At 36.1% G+C, this 26,626-nt stretch overlaps 2 protein-coding genes and 1 gene segment (V, D, J or C); all 3 read left to right on the top strand.

The window, feature by feature from the left end:
• The first annotated feature begins 1,133 nt into the window (after nucleotides 1-1,133).
• Nucleotides 1,134-1,605, top strand: LOC112846731 (immunoglobulin lambda variable 3-21-like). The segment is given in 2 exon segments: nucleotides 1,134-1,173; nucleotides 1,268-1,605. Coding segments are annotated over 2 exon segments (378 nt in total).
• Nucleotides 1,606-5,517: 3,912 nt separating this feature from the next.
• Nucleotides 5,518-26,616, top strand: LOC112846730 (uncharacterized). The gene is made up of 9 exons (XM_025906653.1): nucleotides 5,518-5,611; nucleotides 5,695-6,017; nucleotides 9,538-9,598; nucleotides 9,693-9,831; nucleotides 14,774-14,881; nucleotides 16,408-16,490; nucleotides 16,574-16,705; nucleotides 17,890-18,243; nucleotides 26,492-26,616. Exons 1-8 carry the CDS (start codon nucleotides 5,572-5,574, stop codon nucleotides 18,195-18,197), a joined length of 1,194 nt encoding a protein of 397 aa, XP_025762438.1. The 5' UTR covers nucleotides 5,518-5,571; the 3' UTR covers nucleotides 18,198-18,243; nucleotides 26,492-26,616.
• On the top strand, nucleotides 19,932-26,586 carry LOC106097742 (immunoglobulin lambda-1 light chain-like). 2 transcript variants are annotated; one of them, XM_025906278.1, is made up of 4 exons: nucleotides 19,932-19,985; nucleotides 20,076-20,401; nucleotides 25,377-25,410; nucleotides 26,107-26,586. In XM_025906278.1, exons 1-4 carry the CDS (start codon nucleotides 19,946-19,948, stop codon nucleotides 26,427-26,429), a joined length of 723 nt encoding a protein of 240 aa, XP_025762063.1. In that variant the 5' UTR covers nucleotides 19,932-19,945; the 3' UTR covers nucleotides 26,430-26,586. The 2 variants fall into 2 exon arrangements, with proteins under 2 accessions (XP_025762063.1, XP_025762064.1); XM_025906279.1 differs by lacking the exons at nucleotides 19,932-19,985; nucleotides 20,076-20,401 and adding exons at nucleotides 21,208-21,262; nucleotides 21,345-21,670.
• Nucleotides 26,617-26,626: the final 10 nt, after the last annotated feature.

The following is a 26,626-nucleotide window of genomic DNA, read 5'->3' as shown; positions in this document are numbered from 1 at the left end:
TATCTAGTATTTTGGTTTCTTTGTTAGAGTTCTCTGTCTTATGGTTTATGTCTCTGTGTTCCATAGTTGCACTGTCTGTCCTGTCAGCTGTATCCCGTTGTCAAGTCCGCGTCTCATGTTAATGTATCTGGTTTTGCTTCCCTTGTCTCGTTAGCCCTGATTTGTCCCAGCTGTGTTTCCCTCCTGTCTCCCATTCCCTGATGGCTCCCTCTGTGTATTTAAGCCCTGTGTTTTCTTTGGTCTGTGTCACAATCTCCATTATCCTAAGCCACCCGCCCGCCAAGCCGGCGGTGTTCCCAGTTTCGCCAGTATTCTGTTTTTGTCACTCAGTAATAAATCTTTGGTTTAACTCTGCACTTTTTGGTCCATCATTCCTCCTATCCTGCCTGCACAAAGCCTAAACATGACACTTTGGAATATAATTTAAAATAGCCAAATTTAAATATAACCAATGAGATTTTTTTTTTAAATTTATTTATTACTTTTTATTTAGCAAGCTTTAATTTTGATTAAACTGATCGTTTGTAACAATGAAGGAGATCTCCGTCAGCTCTCATGATGCAACTGCTGTGACAAATTTTGACATAATTATACAGATTTATTTTACAGTTTATTTTAACTGTTGAATCTTAATGGTTTATCACAGGGTGGGAATTTCAAGCTGCAAACTGTTTCTGTTTTTAAAAAACTGTTTTTATACATCACATTTTTAAACAGGCCCATTTTGTTTACAGATATTTAGTTATTTAATTAGATGATCCCATTGTTGTGCAAAGTCACCACAAAGTTTGACGTGTGCGAGAATAACTTGCTGTGAAAATGATTTTTTTACAGAGCTAAAGCTGAAATTGTAAACTTTATGTTGCGTCAGAATATGCTAATCTAATTATAGTTTTTAAATACAATACAAGTTAAAAGTATAAAATATAACCAACCATAGAGAAAGAATGGCTATTAACCATTCCAAAATAATAAAAAAAACGATATATACAAGACATATTATTATTGTTATTAATATTAATAACACAGACAAGCAAAATTAAAAAAACTCCAATGCTCCTCCTCCTGTTAGTTGTATTAAATAGCTCCTCCACCATCATCTCTCCACTCAGTTCTCAGCCCACTCAGACAACATGCTGGTGACTCTCTGTGCTCTCATCACTGCTCTAACATGTAAAGAGTCTAAAATATACTGAAGAATAGATCTCATGTTACATTTAAATGTCAGTGTGTTTCTCTTGACTCCATGTCTTCTTGTTGTTTGCAGGTGTGAGTGGTGTGACGGTGGTGACACAGAAACCTCCTGTTTTATCAGTGAGGAAAGGAGAGACGGCCACCATGGACTGTAACCTGGGGACTGTTACTAATGCTGTTGCTGCCTGGCATAAAAAGATTCCAGGAGGAAGTCCTCAGCATGTGCTGTATTTTTATCATAGCTATACTTCTCCATACTATGGCTCTGGGTTCTCCTCTTCAAAATTCACATCCACTCATCAGTCAACATCAGATTATCGTTTGATCATCAACAATGTGGAGGAGGGAGACTCTGCAGTCTATTACTGTCAGACATGGGACGGCTCTGCTAGCAGTGGGGTATCACAGTGATTCACACTGTGACAAAAACCTCCTCACTGATACTTCTGCTTTTTGATGCTCTTTCACATGCTGAAAAAAAGACACATCCGAGAAACACACTGAAATCCCACCACCTTCAAATACTGTGTTATTCTTTTTTTTTAATTAATTTTAATATTCATCATTGAAAATATGAATAAAGCAAGCAGAGGAATATAGAGATATTATTCAGCCAAACAAGTCAGAAGTGGACTAATACTGTGTATAACTAAAAGTTATCTGTAAGTAATAGAAATTTAGTAAACACCAGTGTCAGCTCTTAAATAGTGATGACTATACATCCAGAATATAAGAAAGGAAGAAAACGTGATGTGTGCGGATAAGGACATTTGCATTAAACTACAACTGTTCTGAATTTGTTGAGACTTGTTCTACCTCATGTTCTTATAAACTTTACTGTTTATTCTTTTCACATAAGTCCTGCTCACATTTCAGCTAGAAAGAGATTGGCGTTAACTAAAACTGTCAATAATCAGTTATATAATATTTATTCCCTTTGCAACAGTATTTTCATGAGCAATATGTCATGACAGCCATAAGTGTGTCGGTTGAACATGAGCCAGAAACATTTAATTGATGTTATTTGAATTATAAATGATTTTTTAATCTATGAATGAAAATCATTTTGTTGAATCTCCTCCTCCTTTGGTTTGCCTCTCCTCTGTGTCTTTATAAGTGTCAGTATCGCTTCACTTCTCACTACAATCCTACTCACGTCTCAGCTGAACAGTAAAGATCATTTACACATTACACTGACAACATGCTGTGGACCCTGTGCACTCTCATCACTGCTCTAACATGTAAGATCTTCTGTTTTAGGGTGTATATTTTTGGAGGTAAACTTTTCATTCATGTTTTTGTGTGTGTTTCCTGGCAGATGTTGATGCGGTGATCGTGTTGACCCAAACACCTGCTGTCCACACAGTTTCTCCAGGTCAACAAGCTGTTCTCAACTGCAACATAGAGAGATATGATAGGAATTCTGTTAGGTGGTATAAACAAGTTCCTGGTGAGGCTCCTCAATATGTTCTAAGTTTTCTTCATTCTAGCAGCTCACTCAGCTTTGGAACAGGATTCTCCTCAGACAGGTTCAACTCTAAATCCTCATCAAACATTGATTACCAGTTCATTATCAAGCAAGCAGAGACAGGAGACTCTGCAGTGTATTACTGTCAGACATATGATGACTCTGCTTCTGCACCCGTATCACAGTGATTCTGGCTGTGACAAAAACCTCCTAAGTATTACTTCTGCTTTTTGAGAAACTTTTACATGCAGAAAAAAGACCCATCAAGAAAATTCAGTCAAACCCACCACCTTCACATAACATGTTGATAAACACTCAATTTTGCCTTTTTTTTTTAATGCTTTTTAATCTTTGTTATTAAAAGCATAAAGAGCAAAGCACTGAAATATGTACGTCTCATTTGCTCACATCACCCCAAATGATCATTTAAACCAAACGATCCAACATACAGTATTTTATGTTGCTGTTTTTTAATAACATAAATTTTATAGACACTACTCGTAGGTCTAACTGTTACATTAACTGTTACATTCCAACTGCAGTTTAACTTATTGTTTAAAACAAAGTGTTGTTAACATGCAATTAAACAAAAATACAAAGCTATACTGAAGATAGTTTAGAACATCTAGGACATCTTCATTTATATTTAGTTTTTATTGATCACAAACATATTTATAAGGCAGAAGGAAAATGTAGAAGGGTGAGGATAAGGACACTAGTAAATGTTTGATACTTTTACAACCACTTTTCAAGAACATTATTTTTGTCAGACATGGTGATTAAACATGACTTTGGTAATCCTGATGTTGTGATTGATTGTATCTATTGTATTATTAATGTATATATTTTTCTATCATTTGTACAAAATTATTATGATAAGTATTGTAGTAAATAATTAATATAGATAATATAGAAAATGACGATTAATTCTGTAGATCAAATATTGACGATCAAACTGACTGACATAATACTCACGGAAAGAAAATAAACATTATCTACTCAGTGTCTTTTCTTAAGTGATCTTCTCCTCCCTTAGCGGGCACGTCACGCCCACAGGCACGTCACTGCAACCCCCTCTGGCCTCTGCTCCGTGGCTGCTGGATGACCTCTCGTTTGGGGCTCTCCTCAGTTCTTCCTAGCAGGGTGGCACGGTTGCCACTCTCCTGGGAAGGGAGTGCCTGGATCTCCTCCATACCTGCTTCATGCCCTGGGGGACGGGGCTATGGCTCCCCACACTCCCTAGCACAGTGGTTCCCAAACTTTTTTTGCTAGGCCGCCCTTTGTTTTACAAGAAAAATGTTCACGCCCCCTGCCCTCCCCGCGCGTGAGCGCACGCAGGCACACAAACACATCCTCCAACCACACATACCCCTATTTTGGTCCATTGCAGTTTATTTCACACCTCAAACATTTAGTAAACAATTAAGCAAATACAAGTAAACTGCAATAAAATATAGGTAGTAATACCATCAAGAAGTCAGAATGTTCCACTGAATAGTCGAGGACCAGAAATTGCATTTAAAATTGGCTTGTCTACTGCTGTTTGCTAAAATATATTCGTGTTGGAAATCTGAATAAGTTATAGGATTTAAACCATGAGTATATTTTCTTGTCATTACTGCATAGTTGTAGGAATTCATGTTTTGCTGTCTTTTTCCTTATTTTAATAAAATGCAGTTAAAAAAAAATTCATGTATGAATATTTTAAAATTTCACATAAAATACCTTAATTAAAGTGTTGTTCATTTAAACTGTACTCATTCTTCTTTCTTTCTTGCTTTTGTTGTTTTCTGGCAAAAATAAGAAAACATTTTTGGCTTAAGTACATGTGCTGTTTGTCACAGCGTAATGTACAATCGCTGCACACCAGTGAGCAGTGCTTCCTAAGTATAGATAAACATACAAAAGTCACAGTGACACTAAGATGACATGTTGTTTCTACCCTGCATTAATTTGCATCCTCAGTCAGTGAACCATCACCTTTCTCTCTCTTCTCTTGTTTCCCAGGATGCACCTGCATTAGTTCATCTATTATTTATAGATATATGTAAATGAAGAACTGTCAGCTTTCTGTTTTAACTAGTCAGTTTTCACAACCGTAGGCATCAAGAAATAGTTTTTTTCTTTTTTCTCTTTAAATATAAAACAGAATTGAAGAGCTTCAGCTGTGCACACCATCTTTTTTTTCAATCATGACCCAAGCATATCATATTATTATTTTAACATGCTCTAAATTACATTTAATATTAAGACAGAATTAAACAAAAAATAATCACCAATTCTAAAGTCTGACTAGAGATACTGTTAGTATTAGTGGTCACTCATATTTCCATGAGGTGTTCATCAGGTTGCAGTAATATCTTTCACTGTCATAACCCTCCAACAAATTTTGCAGGTTTTTCTCAAATAAAAAAATGGTTTACTTACTTTTTTTTTATGAACAAGGGGAAGCATATTAAAAGATCTGTACCACAGTGCTTTATTTTGTGTCAAATACCTCTTTACTAAGCAGCCTTAGGTCCACTTGCTGACTGTGTATAAGTTTGCAGTGTGTACTGGATAAACTGGATAAACTCCTGTTTTTGTAATTATTCAGTTTAATTTCTGCTGTTACTGATAGATAGATAGACACTTTACAATTATGATAAATATTACAATTAAACCTACAGTTTAATGTAATATTTAGGGGAAGGGAGACATCAGTAACACTCAAATTCTAAATAAAAAAATAAGTTAGCCTCCATTCAAGATAACATCACAAACTATGCAGGTTTACCCAAAGCTCCTCCTTCTGTCAGTCTCTCAGTTTCAGTGACATATTTAATGGTTCACACCTCCTCTCATCATCCTACAGAGGCAGTGAAATCTCTTTCCAAGTTACAAGTCCATTCTCAGCACACGGTGACAACATGCTGGTGACTCTCTGTGCTCTCATCACTGCTCTGACATGTATAGATCCTCATTTATACTTCAGATTAGTTGTTATTTGTTGGATTGATGTGTCAGTGGGTTTCTCTTCTTGTCATTTGCAGGTGTGAGTGGTGTGACGGTGCTGACACAGAAACCTGTTTTATCAGTGAGCAAAGGAGAGACAGCCACCATGGACTGTAACCTGGGGACTGTTACTAATAATGAGGCGCGCTGGTATAAACAGATTCCAGGAGGAGTTCCTCAGTATGTGCTGAGGATGTATCATAGCTGGAGTTCTCCTGAATATGGCTCTGGGTTCTCCTCTCCAAAGTTCACATCCACTCATCAGTCAACATCAGATTATCGTTTGATCATCAACAATGTGGAGGAGGGAGACTCTGCAGTCCATTACTGTCAGACATGGGACAGCTCTGTTAATGAGTTCGTATTACAGTGATTTACACTGTGACAAAAACGTTCTCACTGATACTTCTGCTTTTGGGGACTCTTTCACATACTGTACACTCACAACTCTTTTACAAACACCTTTTCATCCTTAATCAAGTTTTGAATAGACGCTAATTTCAGTAAGCTTTACAGAAATAACTGTTACATTCCATCTGCAGTAAAAGTAATAGTACTCAGTAAATCCTATTTACTCTTTCAACTTAGGGTATATTTACTTTTCATAGAGCTACATGCATGCAAATACTCATACTGAGGACATCAACAAACTTCTAAATATCATATCATGAACATCACTGCCATGAAATCCAGGATTTCAGTTTGTGCCTAATATTTTCACAGTACACTTTGAAAGCACTCAGAATAAAGGAAAAAAAAAAAACATCTTTTTTAAAATTCCTGCAGCAGTTAGTTTATTAACTTACCATTCAGAAATCTTACCATCTTTGCCACTGGATTTTGCTCAGACAGATTCAGAGCTTTAAATCCTAGAACAGCGAATACTATTTCATTACTGACGGTACAGAACTGTCGACTCGTTGTACTACACCTATTCTAGTGAAGTTGTATCACAGTGATTCAGACTGACAAAAATCTGAATGAGATACAATGCAGTGGTTATGTATTCCTAGTATTAATCAGGCCAAACCATAAAATCTTCAGGAAAACAACTAATGACACAGAGGAGAAAAAAAAAAAAATGTCTAAAGAGACAGAAATTGTTTGAAACACGTAAGCAGTGTTTTAAAATATCAATTAAGGGAATGAGATGTTGACAGTGAAAGGTGGCCTGAAGAGGATCTTGCAATTCCACATGCCTTATTGGTGCAGTTTTGTAAAGCCATGTGTACAAACTGAGTCACTGTGGTATTCGGTACCAAGCTGATTGTAACCAGTACTTTTAACTGAAAAAGACAGATTTTCTGATGATTCATGTTTTCATATGTTTATGTTTTGTTGTTATCTTATATTCATTTTTATTTATTGATTTAATTATTTGTGGCGGGGGGGGGGGGGGTTACTTGTATTATACGCTCTGTTAATTATGTGTAACAGGGAGAAATGAAACAGGGGGAAAGTTTTGAACATATGAAGAAACTGAGGCGCTAAAAATGCACGGAAAGTTAAATCTATGAGTAATTTGAAAGCAATCCTGCCACTTTGTGCAAATTAATATCAGCTAGTTCATTCCCAACTGACGGTCTAGAAAAAGGTATCTAATTTACCAAGGTGTGAAACAAGAAACATCTCATGATGGTAAAACCAATGAGCTCTCTCACAATCTTCGCAACCTTATTGTTGCGAAACATACTGACAGCATTGGCACAGTTGGGGTCATAATCTGGAAGTGGAAAGACAATCATTTCACCATAACCGGTGACAACCAGGTGCTCCCTGCAAGAGTTCAGACAGAGTGAAAAGAATCCAAGGACCATTTGTAGAGAGCTACAGAAAGAAAAGAAATCAATAAGTAATGCACTCAATTTTTCAAACTATAGCCTGTATGCAAAAATTCATTACTGAAGAAAAATCATGTTGAAGTGCATTTAAAGTTTGCTGAACAACATTTAGACAAGCCTAAGAGATACTGGGAGATATACAGTCTTGTCAGATGAGATACAAATTTCCACAAAATGTAATTCTTCGGATGGCATAATAGACACCATGTTTGGAAGCCAAAAGCCACTGCAAATCACCCCCAACAGAGTGAAGTTTGGAGGTGGTAACATCATTGTGTGGTGCTGTTTTTCAGCATACAGCTCTGGCATATGTCATACAACTGAAGGAAGGATGAGTGGAAAATGGACAGAGACATTCTTGATTTAAAAAAAAAAAAAAAAAAAAAAAAAAAATGCTGCCATCTGTCAGGACATTGAAGATGAAGAGGGTGGACATTTCATCAAGACAATTATACTAAATGCAGCCAAGGAAACTCACAACTGGTTTCAGAGAAGGAAGATAAAGTTTCTACAATGGACCAGGTAATCATCTGACCTGAAGACCTAAAAATCTGCACCATCTGAAATAGTTTCAAGTTGTTGTATGTACAGGAGACATGAATCCGTTATATTAAAAATGTGCGAAAAGGTGTCAAACCAAATGTGTATATTTTTATATAAATGTTGTTCACTGAAAATGACGTAAAATATGTTTTTGTTCACTCTTGTTTTCATAATATTTTAATTTGTGTTGAGGTTGGCATAAATTAAAATATGATAGGTAGGCCGGTTTTATATTTCTTCAATAGTAGTGAACAGTGTTATTAAAGTTAAAAGTAAACTTTAAAAGTAATAAGAAACTGGCCTAACAGTTTTTTTTAAAAAAGAAAGAAAATTACTCATCACCTTTAAACTTCTCCCTCTGTTCCTGCCCAGCATGCACCTGCAGGTCTTAGTATCTCATTCATAACCTCACGTTATCAGTTCTCTGTCAAATAAACTGATCCTACGATATGAACTGCTGACTGAAGATGTTTCAGTTGCTGTCATTTGGTCATTCAGAAACTGTTTTATTTTGGTCAAACAAAACTTTATTTAGACTTAACAATACATAAAGTCTGTACTTATTTTTATTTTTTCAAAAAAAACCCAAAAAATATCAAACATGGAGAGCTTCTGGCTGTGGCAACATGTCACCAAATGTTTTCACAGAAAAAAGTCAGAAAAAAAAAAAAATCTGTCTCCAAAAAACACAGTGCTGAAGCTGAAATTTTGCACTTGATATCACTTGTTAAAGGCACTTTGGAATATAATTAAAAATAATCAAATTTAAATATGATCAATCAGAAATGTTCTCTCTTTTAAATGTATCTATTAGTTTTTTTTCCAGGAACAAAGAAACCAAAACTAGGAAAACAGAACAGGAAAACGTGCCACCATTAGGGATTGAAAGTTTTCTGCTTTTTATTTGTTATTTTTGAAAATTTTGACGTAATTATATTAATTTTATCCTACAGTTTCTTTTAACTGCTGCATCTTAATGGTTTAGCACAACGTGGGAATTTCAAGCTGGAAACTGGTTTCAAAAATCATGATAAACTGTTTTTATACATCACATTCATAAACAGGCCATTCTCATTTGCAGACATTTAGTTACTTACTTAGATGATTTGTGCAAAGCCACCACAAATTTGGCGCATCAAAGAATAACCTACAGAGTTGAAGTTGAAATTCTAAACTTCATGTTGCTTCACAAAATGTAAATCTAATTGTAATTTTTTTTAAAATAAAATACAAGTTAAAAGTATAAATATAACCAACCAAAATACTGCCACATTTATGATATGGACAAAGTCACCATTCCAAAATAAGAAACAAAAAATGTATTTTAAAAAGGATGATGATGATGATGATGATGTTGCCACAGGGTAAATACACAAGACATTACCAACACCAATAATAATAATATTAATAACACAGACAAGAGAAAGAAAAAAATCAAATGCTCCTCCTCCTGTTAGTTGTATTAAATGGCTCTTCCACCATTGTCTCTCCACTCAGTTCTTAGTCCACACTGACAACATGCTGGTGACTCTCTGTGCTCTCATCACTGCTCTAACATGTAAAGAATTTAAAGTATACTTAAGGATGGACTTCTTGTTACATTTAAATGTCAGTGTGTTTCTCTTGACTCCATGTCTTCTTGTTGTTTGCAGGTGTGAGTGGTGTGACGGTGCTGACACAGAAACCTGTTTTATCAGTGAGGAAAGGAGAGACGGCCACCATGGACTGTAACCTGGGGACTGTTACTAATATTGTTGCCTGGTATAAACAGACTCCAGGAGGAAGTCCTCAGTACGTGCTGAGGATGCATCATCACTGGAGTTCTCCAAGCTATGGCTCTGGGTTCTCTGCTCCAAAATTTACATCCACTCATCAGTCAACAACAGATTATAGTTTAATCATCAAGAATGTGGAGGAGGGAGACTCTGCAGTCTATTACTGTCACACATGGGACAGCTCTGTGGAAGAGCATGTATCACGGTGATTTACACTGTGACAAAAAACCTCCACACTGATACTTCTGCTTTTTGATGCTCTTTCACATCCTGATAAAAGACACCTCTAACAAACACACTGAAACCCCACCACCTTCAAATACTCTGTTATTTATTTATTTTTTCTTTTAATGTTTTTCATTAAAATCATGAACCACCACACATGGGCAGTGCCACCTCCTCCTCCAGTTCCTCACACCCAGAGCTGATTTCAGGCAATCAGAGTTATTTAAGCCTCACGCTGACGTTCATTCACCGCCAGTGCGTCATCAACCCATGTTGGTAGCTGGTTCTCATGTTTCAAGCTCTGTTTGTGATTTACCTTGCTAACCTAACTTTCTTGTGTCTACAGTTCCTGGACTCATCTTGTCTCAAACAGCTTACACTCCTCTCTCGGACTCAATATATTAAACCACCATTTTGTAAATCACTCTGTGCCTCACCTGCCTGCCCTCCTGCCACCACACTCCATCCGGAACCTCCAGATCTGAGGTCAGCCTTTCCACACTGTTCAGTTCACCCTGAATTCTCGTCACCCTCCTCTCATCACTCTTTTCCTCCACCTGCAAGTAAGAATAGTTACATAATCTATTTACCCACTTCTGAGAGCCACTCGACTACTTCCCTAACCTCGTTATCCTCTCTCTTCAGTGTGATTGCTAACTGCCCCATTCCAGTCTGCATCCCAGGCCCTTTTTCCCCTTTCCAGATCCACGTCCCCTTAGCCACATTACCCCCAGCTACGCCACATCAAGTTCTACATTTCATTGCTTCTTGTCTGTCACGTTTCTGAGTCAAACCAATAAATATATTGCAAAACCTCCAGCTGTCTCTGCTCTGCTCCAGTTTTGGTACTGACCTCTCGGTCCCGTGACAGTATGTCCCATCTGGTACTGTAGCAATCAGAATTATTGTCTGAAGGCCAAGGAAATGTCTAACAGATTCATTTTCCCAAGTGGACCATTACGGCTTTTGCCATAATGGTCCACTTGATTGTCATAGATTGTTTGATATTTATTAAATATTATTGATTTATATTTTTACTTTTAAGTCATTACAATCAAAACGGACAGAACCAGGGGATAGCAAAGAGAAAGACAAAGAACAGAGAAGTTGGGAAGAGGCTAAAGAGAAGGAGAGAAAAGACACTAAAAATTAGCTTGATCACCTACTTGGAAAAGAAAACAAGCACAAAGAGAACAACACAGTAGGGAAACCACAGCAACAACAAAGTAACAGTAAATAATAAATATTGAACGTTACTGAGCAGCACACAAGACCGACAAATCACAATATAATTAGTGGCAGCAGCCGCCCAAGACAGTGTGTGTGTCTGTGAGTACCTGTTTGTACAGACCTGTGTACAAACAGGAACTCACCACCAGGATTAGCACAGTTGCATACTGAGTGTTAGTAATAGTGGTGCTCAGTTTCATCAGGTTGCACTAATATATGTCACAGTGATAATCAGATTGTTTAACTCTCAAGATGTAGATGAGAGATGCTGTATTTGTTTTTGTGAAACAGGGGGACTATGTCAAAGCACCTGTATCACAGTGATTAAATTTGTGAGAAATATCACAAAACTCATGTGGCTCAAGCTTGCAACAAAAAAGGAAGCCCACACAATTCTATTATTGAAATTATTTTCTATATTTGAACTCTTTGCTCAGTTGTTCATTATTCATTAATGACATAACATTTCATAAAAATGTTCTCCTAACCCTAACTACTCTAGTTTATGTGAGTTTACACAAAAGTTCATACATTGGTGTTGACTATGTCATTATAACACTTAATCATAAAAACTAGTAATGGTTAAAGCATCAATAATAAATCTGAAGGACATAACAGCCAATTTATAATAATAAAACATAACACAATTTTAAGGGAGGAGAAGGAAACGTAACTATCACCAAAAACTGAATTACCCTTCACTAAAAACAAGTTACCCAAAAACATCACAAAGTATGCAGGTTTAGCTCCTCCTCCTGTCAGTCTGAGTGTCATATTTAATGACTCACACCTCCTCTCCTCATCCTACAGAAGCAGTGCAATCTCTTCCCAAGTTACAAGTCTCAACACACACTGACATCATGCTGGTGACTCTCTGTGCTCTCACTTTTGTCCAAGATAAACAGGTTACCTTGGAATAATATGGTGAATTCACAGTAAAGCATTGTGTTGAACTCTTCATCTTCCACTTATGATATACACGACCCTACAACATAACTTCTTACAAACCAGTCTCTCATCCATCACTGCATTGGGTCCCTTTGACAGTTTCATGGCCAACGTGAGTCTGAAAGTCTGCAGAAAAGCAGTTAATCAATTCAACAGTTTTGTTGGGTGCGCATGACAGACATAAACTGCTTTCCATGATGAGTAAGGGTTTGCTTCTTTGCCTTCTGGTGTTTGAGGCGCGAACCAGAATCCCAGGTACATGCCCTGCAAAGGCCAGGTTTCTTGGCTCACAGAGATATTGAAAGGGCTGTACACTTCAGCTTTATAGTCATTTAAAGAGCTGTATGCTTTTGTTGTACAGCCATTTAAAGGGCTAAACACGCCGTGAAGCAGTCCAGTCAAACACAGCTGCATGCTTCTGCTGTATAGTTATTGGCAGCTGCATACCGAGAAGGGTCCTATGCACATACTGTCAAGTGTTTTCTGTCTGTGAGGAGCCTACACTTGACAAAGACCAGACTTTGAATTTCACTCCATTTATTTTTGACCAGTTTCAGGTTCGTTCAGGTAGGTAGCTGTTTTGCTAGATAGATAGGTAGTAGGTAAATAGGTGAAAAACCTTTAAACACAACAAAATAAAGAACATTTCGTCAATCATTCAGATAAATTAAATGCATTATACAGAATACATAACAAAAATATATACACTTCAGTGAAGCCATTTAACATAAACAAAAGTATTTAACTTTAGCTAAACTATCATTTAACCCAGTTTTAGTTTTACATTCATTGGTTTTTAATCACAGAGCTAAGTAATTTCAAACAATGAAGACGAAATAAACTGTGGTACTTAAATACACAAAATGCGTCTACCTTGCATTTTATACTTTTTATAAACAATTACATTTTCAAAGTATACATTTTAAAGTCTGCAAATATTTTAATAGAGACTTTAACCAAGGATTTTCTTTTACACAGAATTGTTCACCTTAAATCAAACCAAACATATTTACACTAGTTTTAAGATTTAACCACAGATTTGGGGTAGCTATTTTTAGTATTAATTAACATAAATGTGGGAAACTATCTACATAAACAATTTATTCAAACTTAAACATTCCTTTTAATATCAATATAATGCTTTAAACTTAAATGCAGTAACTATTTCCCAAAGCATAAATACATTTCCACAATTGAGCTTCCATAGGTCCCAAACGTATAAGCAGCAAATATGAGACCAAGAGCTTACCGATAGCCCGTCTAGTCCAAAGTCTTCCTCACAGTGGCAAGTGGATTGCCTTGTTTGCTGTCCTCTCAGTATGTCGCTCTCCGGTCAAATGACTGCTGCATGCATTTTAAGGCTTACTAGGCACGCCCGCCCTTGATTGCTCTAATTCAGCTCACCTGGCGGAGCAGCACGCATCAGGTCTAATCAGCAGCAGCGCAGAGCAGGTAGTGCAGGAGGAGGAAGAGAAGAGCAACAGCCACACCTACTAGGTCAGCGCGACACATACTTTAGCAGTGCCAAGCCATATTAACCCTTTGCTCGACTAGTCACAGTTGGCCATAACACAATCAAAGGTTAGCTCATTGATCCTAATTATTACATTTTTAAACAGTATTAATCCACATGTGTTCATTTATGTATCTACGAACTGTTTTCTTCATTTTCTGGTATTTATTTATTTAATTAATTAGATGATCCCACTGCCACGGCATCATTAACTTTAATAATGACACATTAATATAAGTTATTATCTATAAACATCTAACAGGAACAGAATTGGATGAAAAACACAAAACATTGGGCAGAAGACCAAGAGTTTCATGAATACAGTACCAGTCCTTTTTAAATCAAATCATCCTCCAAAATACAGCACCATGGCATCTACAGGGATTTCACAGCCTAGGTTCTTTCTTAGAGTTAGACATATATCGTCCCAAAATATTATAATTTTATTGCATGTCTAAAGATTTTGTGAGTGGGTGGCATTCATGTGACCACACTGTCTCCTACTTCTGTGATCCACATTGCTTTTAAGGTATAACAAAAACACAAATTCGATTTTTTTCCAGAAAGATTCTCCCAGTTTTTTGACCTTGTGTGTCACCCACATAGAAGATCAATGCTTCTTTGTTATTTGTATGTCTAGTTCGTTTTTCCCATTTTGTTTTAATGTCAGTATTATTCCCTTTGTGCTTCTGGAGACCTTGGGATACTTTTCCCATTTTTCTTTTTTAATGCTTCAATTAAAATATATACATCATGTTGTTAATAAAGAAATAAATGAAGAAAAAAAGACAAAAAATGTTATGATGATGTAATAGGGTGAAAGGAGGAGACACAGCTCCTCCTTCTCCTCCTGTTAGTTGTATTAAATGGCTCCTCCAGCACCTTTTCTCCAAATCAGTTCTTAGTTCACGTCGACATCATGCTGGTGACTCTCTGTGCTCTCATCACTGCTCTAACATGTAAACACTTTGACCTATATTGCACACATATATACTAATCTCAGTGTGTTTGTCTTGACTCCATGTCTTCTTGTTGTTTGCAGGTGTGAGTGGTGTGACAGTGGTGACTCAGAAACCTCCTGTTTTATCAGTGAGGAAAGGAGAGACAGCCACTGTAACCTGGGGACTGTTACTAATGCTGCTGCCTTCTGGTATAAACAGATTCCAGGAGGAGTTCCTCAGTTTGTGCTGTATTTTTATCATAGCAATAGTTCTCCAACCTATGGCTCTGGGTTCTCCTCTCCAAAATTCACATCCACTCATCAGTCAACAACAGATTATCGTTTGATCATCAACAATGTGGAGGAGGGAGACTCTGCAGTTTATTACTGTCAGACATGGGACAGCTCTGTTAAGGAGTACGTATCACAGTGATTTACACTGTGACAAAAACCTCCTCACTGATACTTCTGCTTTTTGACACTCTTCCACATCCTGATAACAGAGAGATCAAGCGAACTCATTATAAACCCACCAAGATAATGTGGTGGGTTTACATTATCTGCAACACATTATGCAGATAATATTTTGTAGTTTTTCTCTGTCAATTTTTGCAAATTTCTCAAAGCAGAATCATCATAACACTCATTATGCAGTTCTGACAAACAGTTAGGGCATTTTTTATGACACAGACTCACCTGTGCACAGGACACCCCAACAATTACAAAAAAAAACTTTTCACATTCGCCAAAACACAAATAATCAGTCATTCACTTCAATTCTGGGATGAATGAATGTAAATTTTTCACCACCCTATAACGACAGAGACATTGAAATATGACTAATATCTAATAATATAATATCTAATATCTAGCAACTCGAAGCTAGCAACTTGTGCTTTTTTTGGTCCAAACTCACACAATTAGTTTTTAAACATTGTTCTGTTATTTTTATTGACTGTATTTTTATTTTCATTTCAATTTTCACTTTAAATAAACAAAGCACCAGAATATACACACATTATTCACACACAGCCTCACATCATCAGCTTTTATTATTAATGTAGTGTAGCATATATTTGATCAACAACTGTGAAGGTTCTCAGTCATCCGGGTCATCTTCTTTCCAAGCTTCTTAGAATTTGATCAAAAACATTCTCAACATGCTAATTGTTAATATGATTTCAAGCCACAGTAAGACAAAACTAAAAAACATGAGACTACACAAATTCATTTGACATTACAGTTCAGTAATTTCACTAACTCATGCTTAACTAAAATTCAGTCAAAATAAAACAAGACTGCATCAAACTCAGATGATTTATAATGTCAGATTATTTCTACCTCATAAATCTAACTCAGATTTATGATGTAGAAAGAGTATGTAAACATATATAAATCAGTGAATTTTTCTTTCTTTATTTCTATTGTGTTTTTTTTTTCATTTGTTTGTTTTTTTAGATGATCATTTTACCTCATTTGTTATGAAAGATGAATATAAACCAGATACACTGATTAAGTACTTTATTTTTTGAAGAGTAAATTCAAAGAAGATATGAAATCATTGAGATTAAAACAATAATGCTCATATAAAGGCAATGTTCACTGTATGAAATTATCAATCATTTATATCACTTAATTTAGTTTCTATAAATAAAACTTTGCTGAATCTCCTCCTCTTTCAGTTCTGCTCCTCTGTGTCTTTATAAGCTTCAGTATCTCTTCTCTGCTCACTACAGCCCCTCTCATCTTTCAGGATCAGTTTCACCACCTACTATCATCATGCTGGGAACCCTCTGTGCTCTCATCTCTGCTCTAACATGTAAGATTTTCTTCTCATTTATATAACAGTTTGTATATTTTGAGGTAAATTTTTCACTCATTTTTTTCTGTGTTTGTTGGCAGATGTTGATGCAGTGATAGTGTTGACCCAAACACCTGCTGTCCACACAGTTTCTTCAGGTCAACAAGCTGTTCTCAACTGCAACATAGAGAGATATGATGGGAATTATATTAACTGGTATAAACAAGTTCCTGGTGAGGCTCCTCAGTATGTTCTAAGATTTCATTATTCTGACACCTCACTCAGCTTTGGAACAGGATTCTCCTCAGACAGATTCAACTCTAAATCCTCATCAAACATTGATTACCAGTTCATTATCAAGCGAGCAGAGACAGGAGACTCTGCAGTGTATTACTGTCAGACATATGATGACTCTGCTTCTGCACCCGTATCACAGTGAATCAGGCTGTGACAAAAACCTCCTAATTATTACTTCTGCTTTGTCAGACTCTTTCCCTTACAGATTATAGATCCATCAAGAAAATTTTAAAGAAAACCCACCACCTTCAGATAATGTGTTTTTAAATACTGGATTGCTAGTTTTTTGTTCTTAAATTAAAAGTATCAAAAGCAAAACAATGAAACACATTCACAAATTATCAGATAAATCAAAATTCAATTTCTCTCAATCAATTTGGTGCAATTCTCACAGCAGAAAGGTCATTCTGACCAGTCTACATGCTTTGCTCAAAACAGTTAGGGCATTTTTCATAACTCACACTCAACTGTGCAAAAGACAATGTAACTATTTTATATTTGTCAAAACATGAATAGTCTGTCAGTCACCTCGTCTCTGTGATAAATGAACATTTCCCCAGCCTGAAGACCAATTCATTAAAATGTTAAGTTTTTTGTTTAGTTTTGGGATAGAATAGAATAGAATGGAATAGAATAAACCTTTATAATCCCACAAATGAGAAATGAGGTTTAAATATTTCAGTAAGATATAGGAACTTGTTTTTAGACAGCACATCTTGAAACTAGAGAATTTTCACTCGTTCCATTGGCAGATTTTTTTCACTGAATACAAGATGGTTTTACTTGGAACAAGTGAAAATTCTCCAGATCCAGGATGCACTGTCTTGACTCAAATTATGTTATATTGTAAGGTAAAGACCCCTAAGAGTTAATCTCAGACAAATGTTGGCACAAATTGGATCAAAAGGAGTGCAAAATGGTCAAAAAATGTTATATTTTGACCTCAGATGGTTAACCCAACAAATCATGAAAAATGAGGTTTAAATTTTTTTTCATGACAGTGCATGACATTAAATTTGCTACTGGTGTAGATAATTGTTATACTGATTCTGGCCAGTATTATTTGTCCACTTTTCTCATTTTTATTAATTTGTAATTATTTCCTGAATGTCCTTCATGTATTTTGTCCTGACAGTCTTCCCTCCGTCCAGTGCTGAGCTTCAGTCCAACACAGCTTCTCTGGTCTGTCTGTCCAGTCAGTCTGTGAAATTTGCAGATGTGAGCTGGTTGGCTGGTGGTAGTCCAGTGAGCAGTGGGATCTCTACCAGCACTGCTGTTCAGAGACCAGACTTTACTTACCAAATCAGCAGCTCTCTGACCATCCAGCCATCAGACTGGAACATGGATAAGGTTTATACATGTAAAGTGTCTTTGGGCTCACAGACTTCAGAGAAAACCATCAAGAAGTCAGAATGTCCCACTGAATAGTCGAGGACCCGAATGTGCATTTAAAATCTGCTTCTTTACTGCTTGTGCTGTTTGCTCATTACAAAAGAATCTGCTCATAAGCACATTATTTTTAAAATGTAGTTTTTCCATAGTAAAACATAAGTAAGTAAGTAAATTCTGAAATACACGCTCTGAACATTAGAGAGCATCATTAAGTAAGAGAGGTCGGGTGTCACTGGTTTAAAATGTTGTTTGTAAGCTTCAGTAATATCCTCACACTTAGTGAAGCATCACCTTTAAACTCCTCCCTCTCTTCCTGCCCAGCATGCACCTGCAGGTCTTGGTTCTCAGGTGTCATTCATAACCTCATGTTATAAATAAACTGCGCCCTCCACCCCCCCCAAAAAAAAATCTTCTGGCTGTTGTGGCATGTCACCAAATGTTTTCACAGAAAAAAATCAGAAAAAAAATCTCTCCAAAAATGGTGAAATACAGAGAGCTGAAGCTGAAATTTTGCACTTAATATCACTTGTTGAGGAACTTTGTGTTAGGGTACCTGGGTCATCGACCCAGAGTTTTGAGTTTTGCATTACTATTGAGCTTTGATTTTGATATTGTTTATCATTTGTAGTCTTTTGGTTTCTTTGTTGGAGTTCTCTGCCTTATGGTTTATGTCTCTGTGTTCCATAGTTGCTCTGTCTCCCCTGTCAGCTGTATCCCCTTATCAAGTCCGTGTGTCTGTGTTATGTTTCCTGTTTTACTTTGAAAGTCCATGTCTCATGTTAATGTATTTGGTTTTGCTTCCCTTGTCTTGTTAGCCTTGATTTGTCCCAGCTGTGTTTCCCTCCTGTCTCCCATTCCCTGATGGCTCCATCTATGTATTAAGTCCTGTGTTTTCTTTGGTCTGTGTCGCAATCTCCATTCTCCCATGCTGTCCGTCCGCCTGCCCGCCGGCCGTATTCCCAGTTTAGCCAGCCTTCAGTTTTTGTCACTCAGTAATAAATCTTTGCTTTAAGTCTGCACTTTTGGGTCCATCATTCCTCCTATCCTGCCTGCACACAGCCTAAACATGACACTTTGGAATATAATTTAAAATAGCCAAATTTAAATATAACCAATCAGATTTTTTTTGTATTTTTTACTTTTTATTTAGCAACTTTTAATTTAGATTAAACTGTTTGTTCGTAACAATGAAGGAAATAGCATCTCCGTCAGCTCTCATGATGCAACTGCTGTGACAAATTTTGACATGATTATATCATTTTTATTTTGCTGCTGAATCTTAATGGTTTATCACAGGGTGGGAATTTCAAGCTGCAAACTGTTTCTGTTTTTAAAAAACTGTTTTTATACATCACATGTGTAAACAGGCCCATTTTGTTTACAGATATTTAGTTATTTAATTAGATGATCCCATTGTTGTGCAAAGTCACCACAAAGTTTGACGTGTGCGAGAATAACTTGCTGTGAAAATGATTTTTTTACAGAGCTAAAGCTGAAATTGTAAACTTAATGTTGCTTCAGAATATGCTAATCTAATTGTAGTTTTTAAATACAATACAAGTTAAAAGTATAAAATATAACCAACCATGAAGAAAGAATGGTTATTAACCATTCCAAAATAAGAAAAAAACTGTGTATACAAGACATATTATTATTGTTTTTAATATTAATAACACAGGCAAGCGAGAGAGAAAAAAAACTCCAATGCTCCTCCTCCTGTTAGTTGTATTAAATAGCTCTTCCACCATCATCTCTCCACTCAGTTCTTAGACCACTCAGACAACATGCTGGTGACTCTCTGTGCTCTCATCACTGCTCTAACATGTAAAGAGTCTAAAATATACTGTAGAAAACACTGTTAGATTTAAATGTCAGTGTGTTTCTCTTGACTCCATGTCTTCTTGTTGTTTGCAGGTGTGAGTGGTGTGACGGTGCTGACACAGAAACCTCCTGTTTTATCAGTGAGGAAAGGAGACACAGCCACCATGGACTGTAACCTGGGGACTGTTACTAATGCTGTTGCTGTCTGGCATAAACAGATTCCAGGAGGAAGTCCTCAGCATGTGCTGCGTTTTCATTATAGCTTTAGTTCTCCGGGCTATGGCTCTGGGTTCTCTGCTCCAAAATTCACATCCACTCATCAGTCAACAACCGATTATCGTTTGATCATCAAGAATGTGGAGGAGGGAGACTCTGCAGTCTATTACTGTCAGACATGGGACGGCTCTGTTTACAGTGGGGTATCACAGTGATTCACACTGTGACAAAAACCTCCTCACAGATACTTCTGCTTTTTGATGCTCTTTCACATGCTTTAAAAAATACACATCCAAGAAACATACTGAAATCCCACCACCTTCAAATACTGTGTTATTTGTTTTGTTTTTTAAATTACTTTTAATATTCATCACTGAAAATATGAATAAAGCAAGCAGAGGAATATAGAGATATTATTCAGCCAAAACAAGTCAGAATTGGACAAATACTGTATATAACTAAAGGTTATCTGTAAGTAATAGAAATTTAGTATACATCAGTCTCAGCTCTTAAATAGTGATGACTATACATCAGGCAGAAATAAATATAAGAAAGGAAGAAAACGTGTGATGTGTGCGGATAAGGACATTTGCATTTAAACTACAACTGTTCTGAATTTGTTGAGACTTGTTCTACCTCATGTTCTTATAAACTTTACTGTTTATTCTTTTCACATAAGTCCTGCTCACATTTCAGCTAGAAAGAGATTGGCGTTAACACTTAAAACTGTCAATAATCAGTTATATAATATTTATTCCCTTTACAACAGTATTTTCATGAGTAATATGTCATGACAGCCATAAGTGTGTCGGTTGAACATGAGCCAGAAACATTTAATTGATGTTATTTGAATTATAAATGATTTTTTAATCTATGAATGAAAATCATTTTGTTGAATCTCCTCCTCCTTTGGTTTGCCTCTCCTCTGTGTCTTTATAAGTCTCAGCATCGCTTCACTTCTCACTACAATCCTACTCACGTCTCAGCTGAACAGTAAAGATCATTTACACATTACACTGACAACATGCTGGGGACCCTGTGCACTCTCATCACTGCTCTAACATGTAAGATCTTCTGTTTTAGGGTGTATATTTTTGGAGGTAAGCTTTTCATTCATGGGTTTTTTTTGTGTGTGTTTCCTGGCAGATGTTGATGTGGTGATCGTGTTGACCCAAACACCTGCTGTCCACACAGTTTCTCCAGGTCAAGAAGTTGTTCTCAACTGCAACATAGAGAGATATGATAGGAATTCTGTTAGGTGGTATAAACAAGTTCCTGGTGAGGCTCCTCAATATGTTCTAAGATTTCTTCACTCTAGCAGCTCACTCAGCTTTGGAACAGGATTCTCCTCAGACAGGTTCAACTCTAAATCCTCATCAAATATTGATTACCAGTTCATTATCAAGCAAGCAGAAACAGGAGACTCTGCAGTGTATTACTGTCATACATATGATGACTCTGCTTCTGCGCACGTATCACAGTGATTCAGGCTGTGACAAAAACCTCTTCAGTATTACTTCTGCTTTTGGAAACGCTTTCATATGCAGATAATATATATATCCAATGAACTAAGTGTAATCCACTATCTTTAGACTGTGTTTTTAAACACTGGAATGTTGTTGGTGTGTGTTTTTTTTATTCACTTTAACCTTGATTATTAAAAGTATAAAAAGAAAAGTACTGAAAAATACATCTCATTCACTAACATTGGCCCAAATTATAATATGTAAAAACACATAAACCAAACTATCCAAGATACGGTATTTTATGTTTTTGCAAGTTATTTTTAAATAATAAAAATTTTATAGACTACTCTCAGCTCTTTCATGGTTATAATTGTTTAATTGTTACATTCCAGCTGCAGTAAATTTGACAGTAACCAGATTGCACAAATTCTATCTGTCAGACAGAAAGAATCAATAGAAATATACACTGGATTCATCAAAGACACATTTTTAAATGGAGAAGCAAATTCTCATTTCATTTGCTATATAGAGATGTGTTTATGATGTTTGTCTTAATTGTACACACATTTATATTTATACATTACATGTGTACATTTACATGTGTACATGTTCTGATTTTGACATGGTTACATATATAAATGTCGATGTTTTTGCTTTTGAAACTGTAATAACATATATTTTTTTTAACCTTTCTAGTTGGTTTTCCCTCATTTATCAAAGGCTAGGACTTCCTAGCTTCTGATTAGTGAGTGAAATCATGTGGGGAGTCCAAACAAGAAACTTAAGTTGTTGAAGTGTGCCAAGAACAAAGGTGCTGCTAAGAAAGATATCCATCTCCATCTGGGTGTTTATAATAGTTCAGACAGATTTAGTACCATATAATGAACCTTCACGTTAGATGTGTATAAGCCAGAAAGAAAATCTAGAAATTTGAAGACAAGAACACTAGAGATTTCATTCTTTTACAACCTTTTTTCAATAACATTATTTATGCAAGTCAGGTCTTTAAAATATGACCGTGAACTAGTAACACTGAAGGTGTGATTTACTACACTAAGTGTAAATATAGTTGAGATTGAAATGACTCTGTTATAGATACAGAGAGACTTCACTAAAACACAATTAGGTCACACATTATTATAATTACACATTATTAAGCATTAGTAAGCTACTAGTAAATACTTATTAGTCATTTATATATATACACAACCAGTCAAAAGTTTTAGAACACCCCAATTTTTCCAGTTATTAATTGCAATTTAGGTCATTCAAGCCTAACCTCTAGCAGTTCACCACTTACCTTTCTACCATTTCAAGGTAAGTGGTGAACTGCTAGAGGTTAAATAAAAGGTAAGGTTACCCAAAACTGAAAAATAATGTACATTTCAGAACTATACAAAAAGGCAAAGGCACAGGAAACACAGCAATGGATCAATGGAGGTTGATCAAGCCTTGAAAGCTGGTGCTACTAATTCCTACAGGTATTCCAACCTTTCTGGATTACTTACAACCAGTGTTGGGAAGGTTACTTTTAAAATGTATTCCACTACAGATTACAGAATACATGGCCCAAAATGTATTTTGTAACGTATTCTGTTAAGTTACTCAATGAGAGTAACGTATTCTGAATACTTTGGATTACATTATATTATCATGCTGTTTACAACTACATGAATGTACTATTGCTGTGTGATTTATTACTATTACTGAAGGTTACTCGCCATTTTTGCAGCGATCTCGTATAGAAAACTATTCTGCGCTTATATAAAACAGGTCCGCAGGACCTCTGGCTAATACGTCAGGTTCCGTGTCGGGCTCGTAGCTGAAAACTAGCTTTACTTTGTTGTCTCGGGTCAACTTTGCTAGCAAGAGACAGAGAGAGGCGTTAAATTTTGGGTTATCGTTCTCGAAATTTCCACTTATGAACTCGAAATTTTGATTTATTAGCTCAAAATTCAGAATCAGAATCAGAAAGACTTTATTTATCCCCAAAGGGCAATTAACATAAAACAGAGCAGCATAATGTTGAAGATACGGACAATAAGGACAGGCAATAAGAGTGACATAATAAATACACAGAATATACAGTATATACAGTTTTAAAATTACACATTTTAAAATTAAAGTGACTGAAAGGTGAATAAATAACTGTAAGTGACTAAAAGTGAATAAAGTGTTGGTAGTATAAAAAGAGTGTAGAGTAGTTTATGTTTCTTGTGTGGGAAATGGTCTTATCTGCTGGAGTTAAAAAGCAGAGTGGCTTTGGGGACAAAGGTGGCTCTCCTCCTCTCAGTCCTGCAGGAAATGCAGTGGCGGCGGCACCCAGAGGGGAGCCATTGAAAATACTTTGAGAAAAGTAGCTTGAAATTTCGAGTTAGCTCTGCCAATCAGTAATCTACGTGTCATGGTTCTGGGTCATTTTGACCCAGCTTTTTCTTATATTTTGGTATTTTTCTGTATTATGATTTATGTTCTGATTCTTTGAGTTGTTCTGTTTCGATTATTATTCTAGGTTTAGTTCAGTGTCAAGTTTGCGTCTTTGTGATTTGTTTCTTGTTTCCTGTTTTATTTTGATAGTCCCAGTCCTATGTCAGTGTATTCAGTTTTACTTCCCCCTGTCCCTTTAGCCCTAATTTCTCCCAGCTGTGTCTCCCTCCTGTTTCCTATTCCCTGATTACTCCAGTGTGTATATAAGCCCTGTGTTTTCCGTTGCTCTCTGTTGTGTCATTAATGTCTGTTACCCTGTATGTGCTGTGTGTTTGTTGTGTTCCAGCTCCTCTGTTCTGAGTTTTGTTTTATGACAAGGTTTTTCCAGCAATAAAAGCTACGTTTTTTTGTCATTGAGAGTCCTGCATTTTGGGTCCTTCTTCCCTGCCTGCCTGCACACAACCTATCATGACACTACTTGACAGACGTAATTTTCTTGTTACCCAGAAGAATATGGCGCAGAGGAACACGCACTCAAAACCGGATTGCAACAAATTGGCGCTTTCGAGAGTACGTTTGCTGATAGTAATGCCATGTGATTCAGCCAATAACACACAAACTTCTGCAACAATTTTGGGAAGAACTTTCTGAAGAATATTTGATTTCTATTGCAGAAATAATGTCAGGAGTGTGTTCAGCTATTATATCTGCCAAAGGTGGCTGCTTTGATGAGTCAAAAGTTTAGAATACATTTTGGCCTATAAATTGATTCCATGAGTTCTTTTTTTTAAATCCAAATGCTTATTTGTACTAAGCTTTTATTTTAGAGTGCAATGAGACATTAAACTGCATAATTGTCAATATAAAACTGGAAAATGGAGAAGTTCTAAAACTTTTGACTGGTAGTTTTTGTATATGCATTTGTTATCCTTTGAAATTCCTTATTAATAAACCTTTTAAAATAGTGAGTTGTCAGCCTCCTGCTTTGGAGTCCTTAAATTATTGTTGCTGCACTTGACTGTTACAGTTTCTGTAGTCTTGCATGAAGTATCAAGACATAATTTGAGAACCATTAATGGCTGAAGGTATCATTAAGGAATTTTTAATTATTAAAAAGTATATTGGAAAACATTATATCATTGTTATGAAATATAAGCAGACTGATGAGGTGCATGATATGTTGACAGTGAAAGTTGGTCTCAACAGGATGTTTCAGTTCCTCTCCCCTCATCAGTGACAGTCAGGAGGTTTTTGTACCGCCATGTATACAAACTGAATCACTGTGGTATTCGGACAAGGCACCAAGCTGATTGTGACAAGTAAGTGCTGTTTAAATTCATCCTGAAACATTAGAAAAATTCAGATAGTTTACTGAAAAGTTCTTAATTTAATATTTTTATTGTTCATAATCTTTTTTTATATATTTATAGTATCTGATGCAGAGCCAACTTGTATTTTATACGTTAGACATGATTATGAGTTATATTAAAATCGAGAAATGTTTTCAATCAATTTAAAAAAATGTTGTTTACTGAAAAAGTGAAAAATTTTGTCATTCAATCTTGTTATTTTCAAAGCATTTTAATTTTTTAAAAATACATAAGTCTATTTTGTCTTTTCTCATTAAGAGTTTTACCTGATTTAAAATATTAATTTAAAGCACAAAATTTAAAAATATCTGGCTTTAAACCTGTCACCTTTGAAATTGAAGGGAATGACTTACATTGTATAACATATTGCTTGACATATACTCGAGAATTAAAAACAAATTCTCTTGAATATAAAATTAGGGCTTAATTTAGTTTTGTTTTATTTTTTAACATTTTTTAAAATCAGTTGAAAATGTGTGATTACGTGTTTATTTATTTGTTTTTACAGATAAACTGTTTATTTTGTTTGATTTTTATGGAACTTATTATCTTTATTCTGTATTAAATCTTGTTGATTTTTTTTCATCACTTCTATTTTTATTACTCTAGTTCTATTTTTCCTGAACATCCTTCATGTATTTTCAGGCTCCAGCCTCCCTCCTCCTGTCCTGACAGTCTTCCCTCCGTCCAGTGCTGAGCTCCAGTCCAACACAGCTTCTCTGGTCTGTCTGTCCAGTCAGTCTGTGCCTTTTGCAGATGTGAGCTGGTTGGCTGGTGGGAGTCCAGTGAGCAGTGAGATCTCTACCAGCACTGCTGTTCAGAGACCAGACCAGACTTACCAAATCAGCAGCTCTCTGACCATCCAGACATCAGACTGGAACATGGATAAGGTTTACACATGTAAAGTCTCTTTGGGCTCGCAGACTTCAGAGAAAACCATCAAGAAGTCAGAATGTCCCACTGAATAGTCGAGGACCAGAATGTGCATTTAAAATCTGCTTCTTTACTTGTGCTGTTTCCTCATTACAGTCTTTACATGTTAGAAATCAGAATAAAGCAAAAGGTTTAAGTCATGTATTCATTTGCTGGTTTTTAACAAGTATTTTCAGGAATTCATGTTTTGCATTAAATTAATAAAAGCATTGTTTTAAAAAATGTGTTTTCT

This window comes from Oreochromis niloticus, linkage group LG4, assembly GCF_001858045.2.
Source record: "Oreochromis niloticus isolate F11D_XX linkage group LG4, O_niloticus_UMD_NMBU, whole genome shotgun sequence".
Lineage (NCBI taxonomy): Eukaryota > Metazoa > Chordata > Actinopteri > Cichliformes > Cichlidae > Oreochromis > Oreochromis niloticus.
The sequence above is the reverse complement of the archived record's forward strand: the minus strand, read 5'-3'. Positions and strand labels throughout refer to the sequence as shown.